General features: G+C 37.7%; 1 protein-coding gene across 2 annotated transcripts in view; it reads left to right on the top strand.

Moving 5' to 3' along the window:
- Nucleotides 1–21,554, top strand: part of Nck1 (non-catalytic region of tyrosine kinase adaptor protein 1) — a 51,833-nt gene that overhangs the window by 17,136 nt on the left and 13,143 nt on the right. For both annotated transcript variants that reach the window (NM_010878.3, XM_006510840.3), the window contains exon 2: nucleotides 20,327–20,570. In NM_010878.3, the coding sequence (NP_035008.2) occupies nucleotides 20,345–20,570 (226 nt within the window). In that variant the 5' untranslated portion in view covers nucleotides 20,327–20,344. The remainder of the gene's footprint in view (nucleotides 1–20,326; nucleotides 20,571–21,554) is intronic.

Here is a 21,554-nt window from a genome sequence, read left to right as displayed (position 1 = left end):
AATATGATTGATTGGGAGCCAGCAAAGCAATGACATTAGTGCATTTTTGATTGGCTGCTATGTTAGTTTCACTATATTTAGTGATACCTTGAAGAATTTTTAGAAACCAGCTCTGTTTTAGCCTTGTTATCCCCTTGAGCCAGTGTCTGAGGAGCTGACTCAGCTCTAGACTTACCCTCCCTAAGTCAGGTCTGTCACTGGTCAACAACAACTTCCTCTAAGGAGCCTAGATTGCTTCCTGGCGAACTGAAAATTTTTATTCCTAAGGTTTTTAGACCTCTCAATAGTGTATGGAGGAATTTTAATCCAGCAACATGGCTGCTCTGCCAAGGGATCACATCCAAAGACCTTCTAGGTCTGTGCTATCTGGCTGGAATGAGTCAGAGAGAGAATAAGTCAACTGTCATGAGGTCAGACAGAAAAGAGAGGCTGCTTCAGAGCAGCACGGGGAGAGAGTGTAGTTCATGGAGTTCAGGGACATTTTTTCCAAGCAGAGCAATCCAGTCAGAAGCTGAGAGAAGCCATTTTGAATCAGTTAGCTTAGAAAGGAGTTTGAGCCAGAACAGCGGATTTGAACCAGACAGCCAGGGTTCAGAGAGAGCTAGAAAGAGAGAGTTTATCCAGCAGTAAGTCTTGAAGGCTGAGACATTCTAGGCCTAGGTTAGCAGACGGGATCTGGAAGCTGAAGCCTTCTAGGTTCAGAGCTGCAGAAGATGAGAGAGTATGGAAACTAGAAGCCTTCAGGCCTAGGAACACTCTGGGCTCAGCTCAGGTCGAGTGTTTGCACAGCTTGGCTCTCATCACTTCACCTGAGGAAATAAAAGCAACATTTACAATAATGTTTCAGAGTTATTGTAATAATTTTAGGCTATCAATAATGTACCTCCTGTTAGATTTGTTTTGTTTTTGTTTTTTTGTTTTTTGTTTTTTGTTTTTTGTTTTTTTTTTTTGAGACAGGGTTTCTCTGTGTAGCCCTGGCTGTCCTGGAACTCACTTTGTAGACCAGGCTGGCCTTGAACTCAAAAATCCACCTGCCTCTGCCTCCCGAGTGCTGGGATTAAAGACGTGAGCCACCACACCCGACTTAGATTTGTATTTTTTAATTAGAAAAATATAATTTCTCTTTTTTTAAAAAATTAGGCAATATTCTTTTTGTTGTTGCTGTTGTTTTTGTTTTGTTTTGGGGTCAGGGTTTCTCTGCATAACAGCCCTGGCTGTTCTGGAACTCTCTTTGTAAACCAAGATGGCTTCAAACTCAGAGATTCAAGTCCTCTAGGAGCCAGGAGGAGGAGGGAGTGGGGACTTAATGGAAAAGAGTTTTTCATACCAAGATGAAAAAGTAAAGGAGACCTACTCTTCTACAGTATGAATATACATTTTTATTTTTCTTCAGAACTCTAGTTTAGGCTGACTGTAACTCACTGTAGCCCCTGGCCATAAACTCATGGCAGTCATTCTGCCTCCTCCAGGTATTGGATTATAGGCATGAGCCATGATGCTTTTTGGCTTAATCAGTCTTTTTTTTTTTTTTTTTAATCTCTTTATTAGCTTTTAAAAAATTATTTTACACACCAGCTAGAGAAATGTTTTTAAGATTTCTATATTAGGTTATGATTCATTACTGAGTCCAACAAGCCACAAATCTTAGTGACAACACAGGATTTCATACTACTTTCAGATATCACTGTTGTCTGAGGTGTGTGTTGAGGTAACTTTGCTCCATGCACTTACTTAGAGACATAAGCTCTTCTGTCTTTTTATGTTACCACCACAATCAGCAATGGCTTCTGATGTTGATTTGAAAATGGAAATGTGATAGGAAGACTTAAGGTACTGGATTGGAAGTGGTATTTATCGCTTTTATCCATATTGTATTGGTCCTAGCCAAGTCATGTTTTCTTTGTAGAAATTTATGCATTTCTAAAAAATGTAGGATAGCAGTAAGCTGATGAGGAGAGCATAGATATTAATGAATGATAGCAGTAGCTGTAATGGTGGGTATTCAGTTATGACTTCCTCCCTTAAAATCCTTTTGAGCATATGTATATGTATTCTTGTGTGTGTGTCACACATACTCGTACACACTTGTGCATGTGGAGGCCAGAGGCTGATGTTGGATAGTTTCCTTTATTGTTATCGTCCTTATTTATTTGAAGTGGGGTCTCTTACTGAACTAGAAACTCACTGAATCAGTAGACTGGCTGGTCAGTAAACCAGAGATCCTTCTGCCTTCATGTCCTCAGAACCGAGAGATTACAAATACACACTACTTTGTCCTTTTTTTAAATTTTTATTTATTTATTTTTAAAATATGGGTGCTGGGATCTGAACTCAGATCTGCATTTATGTTTTGTGCATCCTACTGAATGAACCATTTCCCCAGCACCCAGTCTTCGTCTTTTAATTCAAGCATTATATCTACAGGGGTATTATTGAAAGCTATAGTCTGACTCCTTTCTTGTTTGCTTGTTTGTTCACCTAAGAAGTTTGCTGCCTTACTAAGTTAAGGATGTGTGATTCTTTGTTGCTGTACTTTTCTTGCCAGGAAGTTATAGATGCTGAGCCATTAAGCATCTATAAGCTGGTGGCTGCTGAGGGGAGGTTTGGCCAGGCTAGTGGTGAGTAGGAACATTGGTACCTGAATTGCTCTTCTGAAGCCATAGCCCCATACAGTAGCTAGCTGCTGGTGGAGATAGCCCCAACATCTGTCAAGTATAGACGTGAGGTGGGATCTGAGAAATGTGTAGATGTGTAGTGGTGTGTACAGAGGCTTAGGGTTGTAAGCTCTGTCAGCAGTGATTGCTAACAGGCTGTCCTGTTCCTGAACTCCAGCTGAATGGTACCACAAGCATTCACACACGTAGCCAGGTAGAGCTCTGGTAACTGACCTGATGACTTGTTTGGTGAAGTGGACACTTTTTGCTCAGCAATATAGCCAACAAATTGTAAGGGCAGATTGCTTCAATATTGGCACAGTTCTTAACCAAAAATATGTAGACCCGTGAACATCTAAGTCAATTCTGATGTGAACTACATACAAATAGACTCAGAGTGAATACCATCCAGATACTTGGACTCAAATGACAGCAGTTTAACAATGGTGTGTGTGTGTGTGTGTGTGTGTGTGTGTGTGTGTAACAGAATTCCCACAATGGTTAGTTCTCTTGATTATATCACACAGATCCCATGTCACGTCTGCTTTTACCTTTTCTTGGTATTCGCATTGCCTTTTTAAGTACTTCAGTGTGTTTGTTTTCTTTTGAATATTTTGATCTATTATTGGCTCCTAAAAGAGTATAACAGAAAAATGGAGGGAGAATGAAGAGAGAGAGAGAGAATATGAATTCTTTAAATTTCCTTCAATCTGAGAAGGAAGTACATTTGGGAGAAATGGAATGTATGACTGCCAAGGTATTGAGCAGGTAGTCACTGCCCGCAGAATGAGCTGAAATCAACTCAGATTAGCAATACCTTGTATTTCATAACTTTGCACTGAAGTTGCCTTGTACTGGTCTCTATTTAGGATTCCCTGAATAGATCAGACCAGACCAGATTATGCTAGTGCTAATCTAGGTTTGGAGACATTCTTGTGACTTCCTCTTTTGCCACCTTCCTAGAATTTTCTCATGACTTTAGTTTCTCTCGTGTTGAAAGAGTTCTTGTCTTTGTAGAGTTTTAAGGACCACAAAAATAATAAGTTCATTGTAACTCAAGGCAAATTCATTTGAAACTTCATTCAGTTTAACTCTCAAGGCCACTTAGTAAATAGTAAAGGAAAAATTCACGTTTCCAGCTAACTTTTTCTAAAAATGACAATTAAATTCTTCCAAATAGAAGAAAGTGAGACTGGGAACAGGAGACCACTTAAAGGATGCTTCATTATCTTAGTAAGCTGCTTGGCTCCTTATGTATATGGCCAGAATGCTGTTACTGTACATTCACTTGAATCCTGTTAAAAGGATACAAGGGCAGCGAGTTGAGAGGGAGGTGACTGAATAGGGTTTATTAATCCAGATCATTGGCTTGGTCATACAGTTAACTGGGTTTAGGGTGGGTTGCAACAGGAAATTTCTAAGAAAGGCAAATGGAGGTGTCTGACAGAGGAGTAGTGCTGTGAAACGTGCTAGGATTTTAAAGTAATAATAGACCAGTTCCCTATACATGTAATTAATAAGTCATAGAATGTATAGGTGTGTGTGTGTGTGTGTGTGTGTGTGTGTGTGTGTGTGTATACACATCGATGCTGGTGCTTGCGAAAACCAGAGGTGTTGGATCCCTTGGAGCTGATGTTAATAGGCAAATGTTAGCCACATGATATGGGTGTTGGGAGCTAAACTCTGGTTCTTTGCAAGAATGATGTATGCTCTTAACTGTTGAGTTGTCTTGCCAATCCTGGAATTTATATTAAAAAGTGTTTTTAGTAATTCTTTCAGAATTTCATACATTGTATTTTGAACATTTTCATCCCTCTTGCACATCTCCTCCCATACCCACAAGCCATATCCACCCAACTTTGTGTCTTCACCTTTTTTTTTTTTTAAACCCATGAAGTCATGTTAGTACTACCTATCTACTACACTGAGTTATATGGCCTTCCACTGGCACTAGTTAGACCACCTAGGGGCCACATCCTTAAAACTAAAACCACCCTTTCCTGGTAGCTGTCATTTACCAATAGTTCCTCAATAGGTTTAGGACTTTGTGTCCCTCCCCTCCACATTGAGATTTTGTTTGGCTTGAGCTTGTGCAGATCTTGTGCGTGTTGTTACGACTGCCATGAATTCATATGCAGCTGCCATATTGTGTCTGGAAAACCAGTTTCCTTGTATATTGCCTCTGGCTTTTGCAGTCTTTCTGTCCCCTCTTCTTCCATAACCCTTGAGCCTTGGTGAGATAGTAAGTCTGAGGTTAGGGTATCAGCAGAGTTCTTGAGAGCCTCCTCTTCTGTATGTTAACTTTCCTCCTGTCTTGGGCTTCTGGATAACTGCTTTCTCTTTAAGTGAACCAAACTTCTCTTACAGGAACACCAGTCATACTGGATAAGGGCCTGTTGGTAAACTCATTTATCTCATTTACATTCTGAAGCTACCCAGATAGCCATATTCTAAGGTGCTGGGGCTTGGATTTCAACATAGGATTTGTGTGTGTGTGTTGAGGATTGTCTCCAGCTTTACATGTGAAATTTTAAGTAGAAGTAATTCAGTGTTCCTTGTTGGTAAATTTGTTCTTGTTTTGAGATGGGTCTCTTTTAACTCATCCTGGCTTTAAACTAAGGATGATCTTGGATCCTCTGTCTCTACCTCCCCAGTTCTGGAACTACAGGCATGTGCTACTACATCTGGTTTTATGTGGTGATGATGATTGAGCTCAGCAGAGCTTCATGCTCTAGGCAGGCGATATACCCAGAGCTACATCCTTGACCCCATCAGTTATTTTTATCTCATTCAGAACACTTTAAAATGGATGTAGTCAATTGTGATTCTATTTTGTTTCTTAGCCATCCAGTAACCTAAGGATTAGGGTAATAACTCTTTAACTAATAACTAATGTCTTATATTAATGCAATTCTTTGTTATACATTTTCACAGTTTGTATTATAATTGTATGATTGTAATTTACTTTAGCAAGATTGTTTACTATTTTACTGGTTGCTCCTTTAGTTATTATAAAACATAATCCTCTCTTCAGATTCCAGAATTGGTATGTTCTTTTATTTATTGTTTTTTATGTGCATTGGTGTTATTGCCTGCATGTCTGTCTGTCTGTGTGTGAGAGGATGTCAGGACTGGAGTTAGGGATAGTTGAGAGAAGCCATGCAGAAGCTGGGTCCTTTCTGTGGCAGAGCAGCCCCTGAGCCATCTCTCCAGCCCGAGAGGATGTAATCTTGGGTAAATTTATTTTAATTCAGAGAGGATAGAAAGTAAGATTTTGTGATGACTGACAAAATCATCATATAGGGAATGTGTTACTCTTGTGTTAGTCTAAGGCGTGTATAAATGAGTTGAAGAAACAGGAGTTTCACTAGAATTCCTTTTATTAGCAGAATACTTGATTTCTCTTCCTTTGTTTTCAGAACTTGGTTTGTTCTCCTAGTGTACATTTATTCAGTTAATATTTGTTGAATGAACAAGTGAATTTTATATGCACAATACCCTTTTACTTTTTCATCTTTCTTGTTTTCTCATCTTGGTTATGTATCCAAAGTAATCATTCAAACCTGAATAAAATATGATAAAATTGTTCCCTATCTTTAAAAGAACCTAATCGTGCTGAGCATGGTGATACAGGTCTAAAATTTCTGCATTTGGGATTGGAGGTAGGAATATCAGTAGTTCAAAGCCAAGATCATCCTCACCTATATAGTGAGTTTTAAGGCCAGCCTGGGCTACATGTGATTACAACTGACCAAACAATAAGAAAATAAAACCAAACCAAACTCAACAAAACAACTTGATTTAATCCTCTATTTCTGATGTGCTTCTAATTTTTGTTTTGTAAGTAGTAGAGTGTTTCATTAGTTAGAATATTTAGCAATATAAACTATATGATGTTGTGGCTTAAAATGTTGATTACAGTAATCTTGTAAATTTCCTTCTCTTTATGCCTGCTGTAGCATATCAAAGTTATTGTTGATTTTTCTCCTTTCATAGTTCACTGAGAGATTGTAACCCATCTAAACTTCCTGACTTAGTTACTTGGGTACTGTTACTTAGCTGATTCTTATCAGAAACAGGAAATTGTCAAGTGATGAGTTAAAGCACAGCAGACTGTATGTGTAACTAGCATGGTAGATTTCCCTGTAGATGTCCCCCCCCCCCTTCCTCCGCCACTAGTTGTTTTCAGACAGGAACATCTAACTTGCCAAAAAAGGGTCCCATTGCTCATGACCTATGCCAATGGCAAACATTCTCCTTCCTCAGCGTTTCCTGGTTAGATGGTTTGATAGCCTTTCTTTGAGACAGGGTCTCATTGAGTAGCCCTGGCTGTCCTGGGACTTTCTATATAGACCAGGTTGGTCTTGAATTCAGAGATCTGCCTGTGTCTCTTTTGAGTACTGGGGTTAAGGGCATTTGAGATCACAAGTGACTGTCTTGACAAACTTAATATTAGGTGTTCTTAATTAATTTATAGAAATAGGTGAAGTATAGATATTTTGGTCTGGTGTACTCATTGATTTAGATTTGTAGTTGACTAAGGGATCTATAAAGACAAGGCAATTTTATAATAGTAGGATGCTAGTTTCTCTTTTACTATGAATATTTAGTTGTCTCCAAATTTGATGGCTGTCACAAAAAGTATGAACAGTTGGAAGGTATATAAAATTTAGTGAGTATTGAATAACAATATAAGATTATGTATGTGGGAGACTGATTCTGTGTTTTAAGTCATCTTGGTAGCTGTTTGGTTCCATACTTAGTTGATTTACATACAGTAAAGCCCTTTTTGGTGTAACTAAGTATTAAAATACAAGCCAGTCAAAGAGACAGGCATAATTATATTGGAAAGAATAGGGGTCTAATTAAAAGAAAATCTCTCCTCAAAGTGCTTGTAGCAGTCCAGTGTTAAACGGGAAAAGAAACACAGGCAAGGACTGGGGGTTTTCATTGAGGCAATCCAGGCCCTCTATGCTTCAGACCATTCATTATCTGAGGTACAGACAGATAAAGCTATGTGGTTGCTTTTGCTTTAAAATGTTTATTTAACCTGTTGTTGAGTTCCAAGGTAAGTAAATTTGTGAGTGAGTGTGTTTGTGTGTGTGCTCCTCAGAAGCTGTCCTGAGGAGTTTATGACAGCACCTTTTACCAATCTGGAATGCACTAATTGCACTAGGCTGGCTGACCCTGGAGATCTGCCTTTGTCTCTGCCTTCCCAGAGCTGGGATTACAAGTACACCACCATTTCCATTTCTGCTTTTTCTTTTTACATGGGTTCTGTGGTTTGAACTCAGGTCCTCATGTCTGCAGGAGGCAAACTATGTTTAGAGCTCTCTCCCTCTCCACTACTATTCCATTTCTATGAGAATTGGCCCTATCATCTCCCCACCCCCTCATCCCAGATCCCTCTTAGAGCACTGTATTATCTAGTTAGCTGTTTATTGCTGTGTTTGTACATAGATTCAGTTAAGGACACTTGGAAGCATGTAATTAAAAAGGAGCATGCTGATGTCCTGGAAAGGAATTCCAGTAGCAGAACACAGGAAGGCACCAACATTGGGACACAGCTAATAGCGCCACCTGGTGGAAGTATAGGTGAATGTTTAAGAACTCCTTTCACGTGAATTTTCCTAGTTTTTGTTTTCTCTTGGGAGTGCTGAGAGTTCAGTTCAATTTTGACTTTACTTCCCTCTTGCCAGTCATCCTGTGCTTTGATCCCTCTTAGTGAGATAGGCATGTTCCTGTAGATAATCTTAACTCATGTTGTGTGGGGATGTGATATGGACAGTAGTATGTGTTTAAAAAAAAAAGCAAATTTTAGCTAAATTTGATAGATGAGGTTTAGAAAACTTAGGCTAAGTTTAAGCAAAAGGGTGTTGAACAGAGGGTGTAGCCAGGTGTGCATGCCTTTAATCCCAGCACTTGGGAGACAGAGACAGAAAGCACTCTGGAAATTCAAGGCAAACCTGGTCAGCGAAGCAAGAACTACATAATAGAGAAACCCTGCCTCAGAACAAAACAACAAATAATAGGCCATAGTTACAAGTTAATATTGAGAGTGCTGGAGAGATGGTTCAGAGGTTAAGAACACTGCCCTTCCAGTCTGAGTTCAATTCCTGGCAACCACATGGTGGCTCACAACCATCTGTAATGGGATCCGATGCCCTCTTGTGGTGTGTTTGAAGACAGCAACAGTGTACTCACATAAAATAAATAAATCCTTTTTTAAAAATAAGTTTAGTTCTGTCAGAACATTTAAGAGAATTTGTTTAGAGTCCTTTTTTATGTAAACCAATGAATTACCGTTGTGGGGGAAAGCATATCTTTTTTTTTTTTTTTGAAGGTAGTTCTTTCTTTCTTTTTTTTTTTTTTTATTACGTATTTTCTTCAATTACATTTCCAATGCTATCCCAAAAGTCCCCCACCCTCTCCCCACCCATTCCCATTTTTTGGCCCTGGCGTTCCCCTGTACTGGGGCATATAAAGTTTGCCTGACCAATGGGCCTCTCTTTCCAGTGATGGCCAACTAGGTCATCTTTTGATACATATGCAGCTAGAGTCAAGAGCTCTGGGGTACTGGTTAGTTCATAATGTTGTTCCACCGATAGGGTTGCAGATCTCTTTAGCTCCTTGGATACTTTCTCTAGCTCCTCCATTGGGGGCCGTGTGATCCATCCAATAGTTGACTGTGAGCATCCACTTCTGTGTTTGCTAGGCCCCGGCCTAGTCTCACAAGGGACAGCTATATCACCGTCCTTGCAACAAAGGCTTGCTAGTGTATGCAATGGTGTCATCGTTTGGAGGCTAATTATGGGATGGATCCCTGGATATGGCAGTCTCTAGATGGACCATCCTTTTGTCTCAGCTCCAAACTTTGTCTCTGTAACTCCTTCCATGGGTGATTGTTTCCAATTCTAAGAATGAGCAAAGTGTCCACACTTTGGTCTCTCGTTCTTCTTCAGTTTCATATGTTTTGCATATTGCACCTTATATCTCGCTATACTAAGTTTCTGGGTTAATATCCACTTATCAGTGAGTACATTTCATTTGAGTTCTTTTGTGATTGGGTTACCTCACTCAGGATGATGCCCTCCAGGTCCAACCATTTGGCTAGGAATTTCGTAAATTCATTCTTTTTAATAGCTGAGTAGTACTCCATTGTGTAAATGTACCACATTTTTTGTATCCATTCCTCTTTTGAGGGACATCTGGGTTCTTTCCAGCTTCTGGCTATTATAAATAAGGCTGCTATGAACATAGTGGAGCATGTGACCTTCTTACCGGTTGGGACATCTTCTGGATATATGCCCAGGAGAGGTATTGCAGGATCCTCCGGTAGTACTATGTCCAATTTTCTGAGGAACCGCCAGACTGATTTCCAGAGTGGTTGTACAAGCTTGCAATCCCACCAACAATGGAGTAGTGTTCCTCTTTCTCCACATCCTCGCCAGCATCTGCTGTCACCTGAATTTTTGATCTTAGCCATTCTGACTGGTGTGAGATGGAATCTCAGGGTTGTTTTGATTTGCATTTCTCTGATGATTAAGGATGTTGAACATTTTTTCAGGTGTTTCTCAGCCTTTCGGTATTCCTCAGGTGAGAATTCTTTGTTCAGTTCTGAGCCCCATTTTTTAATGGGGTTATTTGATTTTCTGGAGTCCACCCTCTTGAGTTCTTTATATATATTGGATATTAGTCCCCTATCTGATTTAAGATAGGTAAAGATCCTTTCCCAATCTGTTGGTGGTCTTTTTGTCGTATTGACGGTGTCTTTTGCCTTGCAGAAGCTTTGCAGTTTCATGAGGTCCCATTTCTCAAGCCATTGCTGTTCTATTCAGGAATTTTTTCCCTGTGCCTATATCTTCGAGACTTTTCTCCACTTTCTCCTCTATAAGTTTCAGTGTCTCTGGTTTTATGTGAAGTTCCTTGATCCACTTAGATTTGACCTTAGTACAAGGAGATAAGTATGGATCGATTCGCATTCTTCTACATGATAACAACCAGTTGTGCCAGCACCAATTGTTGAAAATGCTGTCTTTCTTCCAATGGATGGTTTTAGCTCCCTTGTCAAAGATCAAGTGACCATAGGTGTGTGGGTTCATTTCTGGGTCTTCAATTCTATTCCATTGGTCTACTTGTCTGCCACTATACCAGTACCATGCAGTTTTTATAACAATTGCTCTGTAGTAAAGCTTTAGGTCAGGCATGGTGATTCCACCAGAGGTACTTTTATCCTTGAGAAGAGTTTTTGCTATCCTAGGTTTTTTGTTATTCCAGATGAATTTGCAGATTGCTCTTTCTAATTCGTTGAAGAATTGAGTTGGAATTTTGATGGGGATTGCATTGAATCTGTAGATTGCTTTTGGCAAGATAGCCATTTTTACAATGTTGATCCTGCCAATCCATGAGCATGGGAGATCTTTCCATCTTCTGAGATCTTCTTTAATTTCTTTCTTCAGGGACTTGAAGTTTTTATCATACAGATCTTTCACTTCCTTAGTTAGAGTCACGCCAAGATATTTTATATTATTTGTGACTATTGAGAAGGGTGTTGTTTCCCTAATTTCTTTTTCAGTCTGTTTATTCTTTGTGTAGAGAAAGGCCATTGACTTGTTTGAGTTAATTTTATATCCAGCTACTTCATCGAAGCTGTTTATCAGGTTTAGGAGTTCTCTGGTGGAATTTTTAGGGTCACTTATATATACTATCATATCATCTGCAAAAAGTGATATTTTGACTTCATCTTTTCCAATTTGTATCCCCTTGATCTCCTTTTGTTGTCGAATTGCTCTGGCTAGGACTTCAAGTACTATGTTGAATAGGTAGGGAGAAAGTGGGCAGCCTTGTCTAGCCCCTGATTTTAGTGGGATTGCTTCAAGCTTCTCACCATTTACTTTGATGTTGGCTACTGGTTTGCTGTAGATTGCTTTTATCATGTTTAGGTATGGGCCTTGAATTCCTGATCTTTCCAAGACTTTTATCATGAATGGGTGTTGGATCTTGTCAAATGCTTTTTCCGCATCTAACGAGATGATCATGTGGTTTTTGTCTTTGAGTTTGTTTATATAATGGATTACATTGATGGATTTTCGTATATTAAACCATCCCTGCATCCCTGGAATAAAACCTACTTGGTCAGGATGGATGATTGCTTTAATGTGTTTTTGGATTCGGTTAGCGAGAATTTTATTGAGGATTTTTGCATCGATACTCATAAGGGAAATTGGTCTGAAGTTCTCTATCTTTGTTGGATCTTTCTGTGGTTTAGGTATCAGAGTAATTGTGGCTTCATAGAATGAGTTGGGTAGAGTTCCCTCTACTTCTATTTTGTAGAATAGTTTGTGCAGAACTGGGATTAGATCTTCTTTGAAGGTCTGGTAGAACTCTGCACTAAACCCATCTGGTCCTGGGCTTTTTTTGGCTGGGAGACTATTAATGACTGGGAAAGCATATCTTACATCTAAAATTTCAAAAAACAAATAGAAAGTAGGGAAGGAGCAGTCTTGAAAATTTCAAGTTAATTATTTCTTAGAATTTAATTTTCTGAGATTTTAATGGTACAGAATTGGTAGAATTGCAATTTAGGAATTAAGTTGTATTTCTTTTCTTTTCTTTTTTTTTTTAATAGAGACAACATCTTTCTTTAAAATTCCCTAGATATATATCATGAAATGGAAAGTCTTTGAACACATTACTGTAAGAATCTTTGTTTATAAGCTAAAAACATATATATACATATATATATACACACACATATATATACACACACATATATATACACACTCATACATGATTATAACTTTAAAGACATTTTATTTACTTTTAAGAATTTCATATGTAAATACTAATACAGTGGTTTTGTTTTGAAAAAATGTTTTTAATGTGTATGGGTATTTTACCTGCAAGTATGTCTTTGCACCATGGACTTGTTTGGTGCCTATGTAGGTCAGAAGGTGTAGGACCCTCTGTGTGGGTTCTGGGACTAGAACCCAGATCCTCTGCAAGAATAAGTGCTCATAACTGATGAGCTATCCCTCCAGCCCTTACTTTGAAATGAGGGTGAATAAAGCAAATTTAGTTATGTTCTACGCCAAGTTAAGAAACTCATGATTGGCTATTATATTGGAGCCTGTTTATAACTTAAATTGCCCTTACACAAACTATTACCCTACCCTAGTTTTAAAAATTATGAGCAAATATAACCCCTAAATATTATAAAATTTCATTGATTTATAGTTTCTCTAAATTATTGGTCTATGTTAGGTGAAAATGTATTTTAAGTAGTCTCTGTAGGGAGGTTTGCATCCTGATGCACATGACATGGCATATGTGTGGAAGTCAGAGGACAACTCTTTGGAATTGATTTCTCTTCTTCTCATTTAAGTAGTTATAGTTAGTAAGTTAGTTTGAGACAGGATCCTCCTGTGTAGTTCTGGCTAGTCTAGAACTTTTATTATGGTGACCTTCCTGCCTCTATCTCCCACATGCTTTGATTATAGGCCAAACTCATGATGGGGGATGCACTATAGGAAAGATGAATCTAGTTTCTTCAGAAAAGAACATGGAAGAGTAAAGAAAAAGAATGGCAAAGAGACATAAAATATACTAGCTAGAGAGAATTTTGAAGGTTCAAGGCCAACCTGGGCAGCTTTACTGAGACCCTGTCTCAAAAGCTTTTAAACACACATTGATGTGGTTCATTGGTAAAATGTACTTTGTATGTGGGAGGCCCTGGATTCTAGTACCACCATCAATCACCACCAACAAAAAAAAGTAAATGCATTTTAGTTTTGTTGATTTTTTACTTTACCTGGTTATTTATGTGTATACATTTGAAAATATTGCTTAGTAAGTGTTATAGGTTTCACCAGACTATTTTAAGCTTCTGACCCTCAGAAAAAAAAACCTGTAAGATAATAAATTTGTGTTTTCTAAAATTACTAAATGTTAACGAGTTACAGCAGCAATACACTAAGTGCTAAATGTGCTAATTTTTGTTTTATGTTTGAACTTTATTTTGAGATAATTCTAAATCCACATGTAATGTAAGAAACCTTAGAATTTACTGAAAGACCAAGTTATTCTAGTGGTAACACCTGGCAGAATTATAGTACAGTATCACAATCAGACTATTAATGTTGACACAGTCAACAGACAGTGTATTTCTTTTATGAAGAAAAAAAAATCTGTCATGTTGCTGATTTGTCGCTGCTGTGATTTCTAAGCCCCTCAAAAGTCTGTGTGTTAAAAGTCTTGCTTTCTTGCTGGGCAGTGGTGGCGCACGCCTTTAATCCCAGCACTTGGGAGGCAGAGACAGGCGGATTTCTGAGTTCAAGGCCAGCCTGGTCTACAGAGTGAGTTCCAGGACAGCCAGAGGCTACACAGAGAAACCCTGTCTTGGAAAACCAAAAAAAAAAAAAAAAAAAAAAAAAAAAGAAGGCTTGCTTCCCAGCCCTCGGTGCTGTTGGGAAGTGATGGGCCCTTGAAGTGCTGAGGCCTAGGGAGAGATCTTTGGGTCATTTTGAGGCTGGAGGGAGGATATGTTCTCTCAGAGGCTTAGCTCCCTTCCTTTCTCTTTTGCTTCTTAACCATAAAATAAGTGGCTCTGTTCCTTCATGGCACCAATACTAGCTAATTATGGGCTAACTCAAAATTGTGAGCCAAGATGTTTGAGCTCAACATAAGTTCTCTCAGTTTTTTGTTTGTTTGTTTGTTTTTAGTGGTCAGAGAAAGCTCTGACTAACAAAACCATCATACCCACAATTCTCTTGTCCCCATTTTCTCCTTTTTCTTTTAATTTTTAAAAAAAATTTATGTGCATTGGTGTTACTTGCATATATGTCTGTGTGAGGGTGTATGGTCCTCTGGAGCTGGAGTTAATAGACAGTGGCGAGTTGCCATGTAGGTGCTGGGAATTAAACCCAAGTCTTTTGGAAGGGAATCAGTGCTCTTAACTGCTGAGCCATCTCTCCAGCCCCCTTCCCATTCTCTCATAGCTTTGGTAATTTCTCTCTAGTCACTAGCTCTAGTTCTGTAACATATCATTCTAAGAATTTTATGTAAATGGAGTCAGAGTTAGCAGTCATCATTACTGGCTTTTTTCCACTCCCTGTAATTCCCTTAGAACTTTATCCAGGTTTTGTGGATCAGTCTTGCTCACTTTGGTATGGCTTTACTAGTTTTTTAAGGCAGTCGTTTGTTAAAGGATATTTGTATGGCTCTTTTTGAATATTGGATAAAGGCTTGGTACAAACTTTTGAACGCAAGTTTTATTTGTTTTATTGAAACACTCAGGATGGGAAGAGTGTGTGGTGGTTGCATGTTTAGTGTTAGTAGAAACTGACAGTCTTCTATCATATCTGTAGCATTTTATTTTTTATCAGCTTCATATTAATGAGCCAGTTTCAGCATACTTGTCTGAGCATTTAGTATTATTAGTTTTGTAAGTAACTGTTTTGATAGGTATATTATGTAGTGACATCTTAATGTGACTTTAATAGCTAATAAATATCTTCTTAGGTACTGATGCCACCTCTACAGATTCTTCAGTGGATGAATTGTTTACACACACACACACACACACACACACACACACACACACACACCTTCTTTTTTTGACAGTATCTTCCTGTTTAGCTCTGTCTGGCTAGTCTAGAATTTGCTATGTAGATTCTGGTCTATTTCATTATGACACCTGTTTCTCTTGAAGATTTCTTCTTTGACATGCGGATTATTCAGAATTGTATTGTTTATCTTCATTAAGGATACTTTCCTATTATCTGTATTAGTTTGGTGGTTTTTTTTTTTTTAGTGTTGGTGTTTTTGCTAAAATAAATACTTAAAGCTTAGGCAGTTTATAAAGAAAAGATGTTTATTTAACTCTTTGTTTTAGAAGCTGAAAGAATAAATTTATACAGCCCCATTGGTTTTTACTGTAGACTCCCATTGACCATAACACATGGCGAATGACATGGTTAGGAGTGTGTGTCAGAGGAACATAAGGTAAACTGTGAAGGCAAAAGGATCTATGTATGTACCAGGGCCACTTGCTTTAGAAGACTTCATGGAAGTTTCATTGAGAACACATTAGAACTCCATTAGTCTCTTCCAAGGGCTGCACATCTGACATAATTATCTTCTACTAGACCCCAACACTTCCAGTTCCATTACCTTTTAGTACTTTCATATTAGAGACTAAGCCTTTTTGAACCCTTAAAAGATAAATTACTTTGCCACATACTTTCTGCTACTGATTTCTAGTGTGAGTCTGTTGTCCAATTACTGTGTGATTCAGTTTATTAAAATTTGTTGGGTTTTGTTGTGGCTTAAGCTATGGTTTATCTTTCTATCTATTCCCTGGCACATGTTGAAGCATATGTATTTTGATATTTGGTGGGCAGAGGATTCTATAAATGTTGGTTTATTGTTCCCTCTTGGTTGAGCATGTTGTGTAGGTCTTTGCCTGCCTGTGTGAGATGCTCTAGCTGTGTTCCTTTCTCTTTTCAGGGTTGGTTTGTTTGTTTTTGTGCTGAAGATTGAACCCATTCTGCACATGGTTGTTAGGTGTCAGCTTTGGTAGAGAGAGGGGTTTCCAGTCTCTCTGCTATTTTTAATGCCGTTCTCTCTCCTACTCTCCTGACACAGTATCTAGGAATTTCACTTTACTTAACAAAAGGACAGTACTCCCCTGTAGTAAAAGTTCCTGTTTAGGTAGAAACCTGGGACTATTTCCCCTAAAGGACAGATTACTCTAGTGTCAGTTATTCATTAAATAACTTACTCTAACATGATTTGCAGTGCTACTCCTCATATGAAACCCTTCTAGTTTTGAATGCTTTTATACAATAAAAGTTTCTTAACTGACTTGTCTGATTAGGCCTGCTCATTTCTGCTAATGAAGAGTATAACGGGATACCTTTGGTACAGTTCTGTTCCCATGAATTAAATCTGCTTACTGAAAGTTTAAGAACCTTCATTTATTAAATAAACAGTGCTAAAGAAGGTTATTTTGTGAAAACCAAATTGATTGCTTTAGAAAGATTTATCAAAGAAAGTTGCTAAAATCACTTTCTTTTGAATTAGTTGGTCTGTGTGAAACATTTAGATGTTTGGGAGAAGGAAAAATAGAAATATAGACAAATCACTTAAATGTTTAGATCACCAGTAATTTGAAGTACTCTACTTTTTAAAAACCTAATAAATTAAAACTTACTTGTATACTGGGAATAAAGACTTCTAAAGGTTAAGTGTAAGCGGCTGTGTGTTAGTTGTATTGATTTATATGTTTCTGCTTCAATATTGTCTTAAATTACTTTAGCATTTTTGAGCACATTATGATAACTGGTAACCTACCTATAATGTGACCTAACTGAAAATAACAGTAAAAGAATGACCTAAATTGCCTGAGACAATGGACAATCTTCCTGTTATTAACTCCAGGGTCCTGGAGGTTCAAAGGCTGGCATCTGCAGTTGTTTGTTTGTTTGTTTGTTTGTTTTTAAATCAGTTCTGGCTCATTTCCAAGCAACGGTCTTTCTACTTTCTGTCAGTTTCATCCTCCAGCTGATAAAATAGTTCCGGTCTCATCCTGAAACAATTTCTTTTTGTTTCTCAAAAGCCGTTCACCTTTTCTCTGAAGGCTCTTTTCCTTTCATTTAATTGGCCTTAAAAGTTCAGTAAGTGAATCTGATATCCTGATGGGGCTTTGATTAATCCAGTTGCTTGAAGCTAAAGTTAGTCTCCCAAGTTATATTGCTAAAAATAACAATAGGTTCTAATAGAAGGATAATCCAAGTATGCTCCAAACAGGAGACATTAAATTCTGGAATATATAGTTTGTCAGCAAATAATATTTTTCCAAATATTCATTATTAATTTTACACACTTTTCTAGAAAAAAATTCAAGACAGTTGTCAAGTATCAAAATAAAGTCCATTAAGCTTTTATAAATTAGGTGTGGTGTATAAGGGAGAAGCCATAGTTCTTTAGCCTATCTTTGAAAAATATCCCTGCTTCTAGTTTTCCAGTGTTTCAGAAAGCTGGCTGCTCATTGTAAAATCAATCAAAATCTCTCTCTCTCTCTGTCTCTGTCTCTGTCTCTGTCTGTCTGTATGTCAGAGGTTGAGTTGACAACTACATGCCTTCTTTAATAGCTCTCTACCTTATATTTAAGAATTTAAGAAAAGGTTTCTCACTGAACCTAGCTAGACTGCTAGATGGGCTGGCATTAAATTCTGGAATGCTACCTCCTAGGAATTTTCTGTGCCCAACTCTGGGATTACAGTTGTGTGCTGCTACATCTGGCATTCTTAGGTATCAAATTCTTCCCCTGGTTTGCATAGCAGGCACATTAGCACCTCCTCAGCTTTTATTCTAACTTAAATCACAACATATGTCAGTAATAATTTAGATTCTTTGTGCGTAAGTAATTTCAGACCGTCAAGTTGCAGTAATACAAGTAGCGTCCCCTCACTCCCTCCCCCAAATTTCTCTGCTCATCTATGTTTTTCTCATGATGGCTATCAAACCCTTGAGGCCTTGTGCATTCTGGGCAAGAATACTACCACTGATACTACCACCTTCCTAGTTCATCAGTGTTTCTTATACACCATGTTGTCTCTTTTTCTTCTTTTTAAAAGCATTTTTGTTGACTTAAGTGATTCCCTTACAAAGCATAAAACAATGTGTGGCAGATTTTGAGGCTTTTGCAAATCCTTTGTCTGTATCTATCTTGTTGACATACTTAGCAAAAGGATGTTGAATTCTGGATTAAAGTACTTACTTCATTGTTGAGAAAACTGACATGGTAGTCAATACCCAAAATAAAAGGCTGAATTTATTTGCTTGCTTCATGAGGCATATCTGCTTTTATGAAACAATCTCTCTGAAGAAAGCAGAGTGAGATCAAGTCTAAACTTACGTTTCAGGACAGTGTTTGCATATATATATATATATATATTTTAAAATAATGCATATAAGTTAGGCAGTGGTGGCTCATGCCTTTAATCCCTGCACTCAGAAGGCAGAGGCAGGTAGATCTATGGCATCGAAGCCAGCCTGGCCTACAAGAGTGAGTTCCGGGATAGCCAGGGCTACACAGAGAAACAGTGCCTCAAAATACAAAACAAACCAACAATTCAACTAACTCATTCAATTATATTTTTTTATTTTTCATAGAGTTTGATCATTGTATTTTATTGTCCTCAGATTTATTTATAAAGTTGTTTGTGTTACTATTCCCTTTGACTGTTTGCAGTATACAGTTGCGGTTCCTAGTATTTGCATGTTCTTTTTCTTTTTCTTAATATTTCCAGAATTGTCATTTTAATTAGAGAGGGGCTTAGAGATTTAACTCCTGAGTGTTAAGTGGCTATGGCTAACAGCCCCAACTTTAACTAAACATCTCCTTCATAAATTCTTTTGCCAGTTACATGAAAGTTTAAAATAATTTTTAAGCCAGTTTATAAAGTAATGGGCTTCATTATTCCAGTTTAAATATTTATTTTTAATATTTTTAATTTATTTGGTGTGTGTGTGTGTAAGAGAGAGAAAGAGAGATAAAGAGGAGAGAAGAGATGGAGTTACAAGGGGTTGTTAAAATGGGTTGCTAGTTGCCTGAGGTAGGGAGTCGGAACCAAATCTTGGTTCTCTGGAAGAGTGGGAAGTACTTTTAATAGCTGAGCCATTGCTCCTGCCTTTATTACTTCATTTTTCATACACATTTATCCGTTATACTTGGTTCTCAGTCCAGAGAACACTATAAAAGGAGAGAGATGTTTTTGAGATCTGAAATGTTGTCTAGGCCTCAGAGTTGTGATGCTGCTGCCTCAGCCTCCAGGCGCTGAGCTTACGGCTAAGACTTTGTTTAGCCTCAGACTGATGGTTTTTATGTGTTCCATATATGTTCTTTTGTTTAGAAGTAACATTTTATATAGGCCGATTATATCTCACTAATACAGTGTTATTTATAACCTTGATGCTTTTGTCTCCTTGATTGTTTTGTTAATTGAGATAAATATGTTAAAAATTATCCCTTATAATAATGAATCTGTTATTTTCTCCTGTAGTTATACCAATATATTTTAATTTTGTACTTTATAACTTATATGGGAAGACAAAAGTGTTCAGAAAGCATCTGTTATTTGTTGTATACAAGTTTGATTTTATCTACTTTAAGAGGAATGTTCAGTTGTCTGTGTAGTGAATTTCATTGCTAACGGTGGTTTTAAATGTAAGTTAGTTTATATAATACCAAATAGGAACAAGTGTTTTTTAAAAATTAGTACTTGCCTGTTAGCATTTTTCATATCACTTTTAACTTTTTGATACTCTTAAATTTATTTCTTTTTTATAGTATTGGGAATTGAGCTCAAAGCTGTGCACGGGCTAGGAGTATCTACTACTGAACTGCATAGTGCCCCGCCCATCTCCTGTTTTGTATATTAGTTTTGAGACAGGGTTTTACTCTGTAGCTTATTCTAGCTTCAAACTTAGTATGTAGCCAAGGCTAGCCTCAGCCTTATGAAAGTCCTCTTGCCTCAGCCTTTTGAGTGTTAGGTTTGCTGGTATGAGTCATAATTCCTGGCCTCTTAAATGTTTAAGCATGTCTTTTTGGACAAGCATGTAGACAATTACACTTCAGCACCATTTAAAACATGTTCTATGTGTTACAGTGTTGACGCTGCTGAAAGATGGCTGAAGAAGTGGTGGTGGTGGCCAAATTTGATTATGTGGCACAGCAGGAACAAGAGCTGGATATCAAGAAGAATGAGCGATTATGGCTCCTGGATGACTCTAAATCCTGGTGGCGAGTTCGAAATTCCATGAATAAAACAGGTTTTGTCCCTTCTAACTATGTGGAAAGAAAAAACAGTGCTCGGAAAGCATCTATTGTTAAAAACCTGAAGGACACCTTAGGTAAGTTGTTTCTTATTGAAGGAGAAGCAACAGCTTTCATTTTAGATCTTAGTTTTGGCTTTTTTTTTTTTTTTTTTTTTTTAGATTTATTTATTTTATGTATATAAGTACCAGAAGAGGGCATCAGACCCCATTACAGGTGGTTGTGAGCTACCATGTGGTTGCTGGGAATTGAGCTCAGGACCTCTGGAAGAGCAGTCAGTACTCTTAACTTCTGAGCCATCTCTCCAGCCCAACTTTGACCTTGTTACAACAGCTCCTGTGGAGTTTTGATTTGCAGAAAGTTTGCCACTAGTTGAGAAAGGAAAAGAATGCCTGGCGTTCAGACTTGGTTCCTTTGTATCCTGTTAACCTATGTTATGTGGCACATTATTGAACCTTTTTGACACGCTAATGAATCTCACTTAAAAAACAAATCACTTTATTTTATTCTAACTGAAGAGAGTTTTATACCAGTGGGTTATTGCTGTATATTCGCATCTATAGGATTGGTCACTTTGCACTTTTGTTGACGTCTTTCTTTCTCTAACTCTGTGTGTTTGGTTCAGATTTTTTCTGCCTTTATTAAGTAAGGCAGATGGGGGGAGCCTACTTCTCTCTGGCCTTGGTTAAGCTGAAGGAAGGAAGTATGTAGGAGGAAGCCTGGCCTCCTCCCTTTTCTTAAGTTATCTTTCCTTAATGGACAGGAAGGAATTGGGAGGGACAGAAATTTAATTGTGGTGTTCAAGGAGACAGACATGTAATTGCTTAATAATTCTTTGCCTGTTTGTAAAAAAAGAGGGAAACAGTTTTTTTGTGGACAGTTTGGGACTAAATGTAGCATGACTGACATACTATTATTAAATAGTATTTTAAAATTTCAATGCACAGTTAATAGTTTAGTATTTTAATAATTATTGGCAATATAAGGTAAATGTTTCTTCTTTTAAACTATTTTAAGCTGCAAAAGCTAAAATATAGTAAAAAGAACTTCCTAAAGTATTG

The sequence above is a fragment of the Mus musculus genome, chromosome 9 (genome assembly GCF_000001635.26).
Source record: "Mus musculus strain C57BL/6J chromosome 9, GRCm38.p6 C57BL/6J".
NCBI lineage: Eukaryota > Metazoa > Chordata > Mammalia > Rodentia > Muridae > Mus > Mus musculus.
This window is presented reverse-complemented; position numbering and strand designations above follow the sequence as displayed.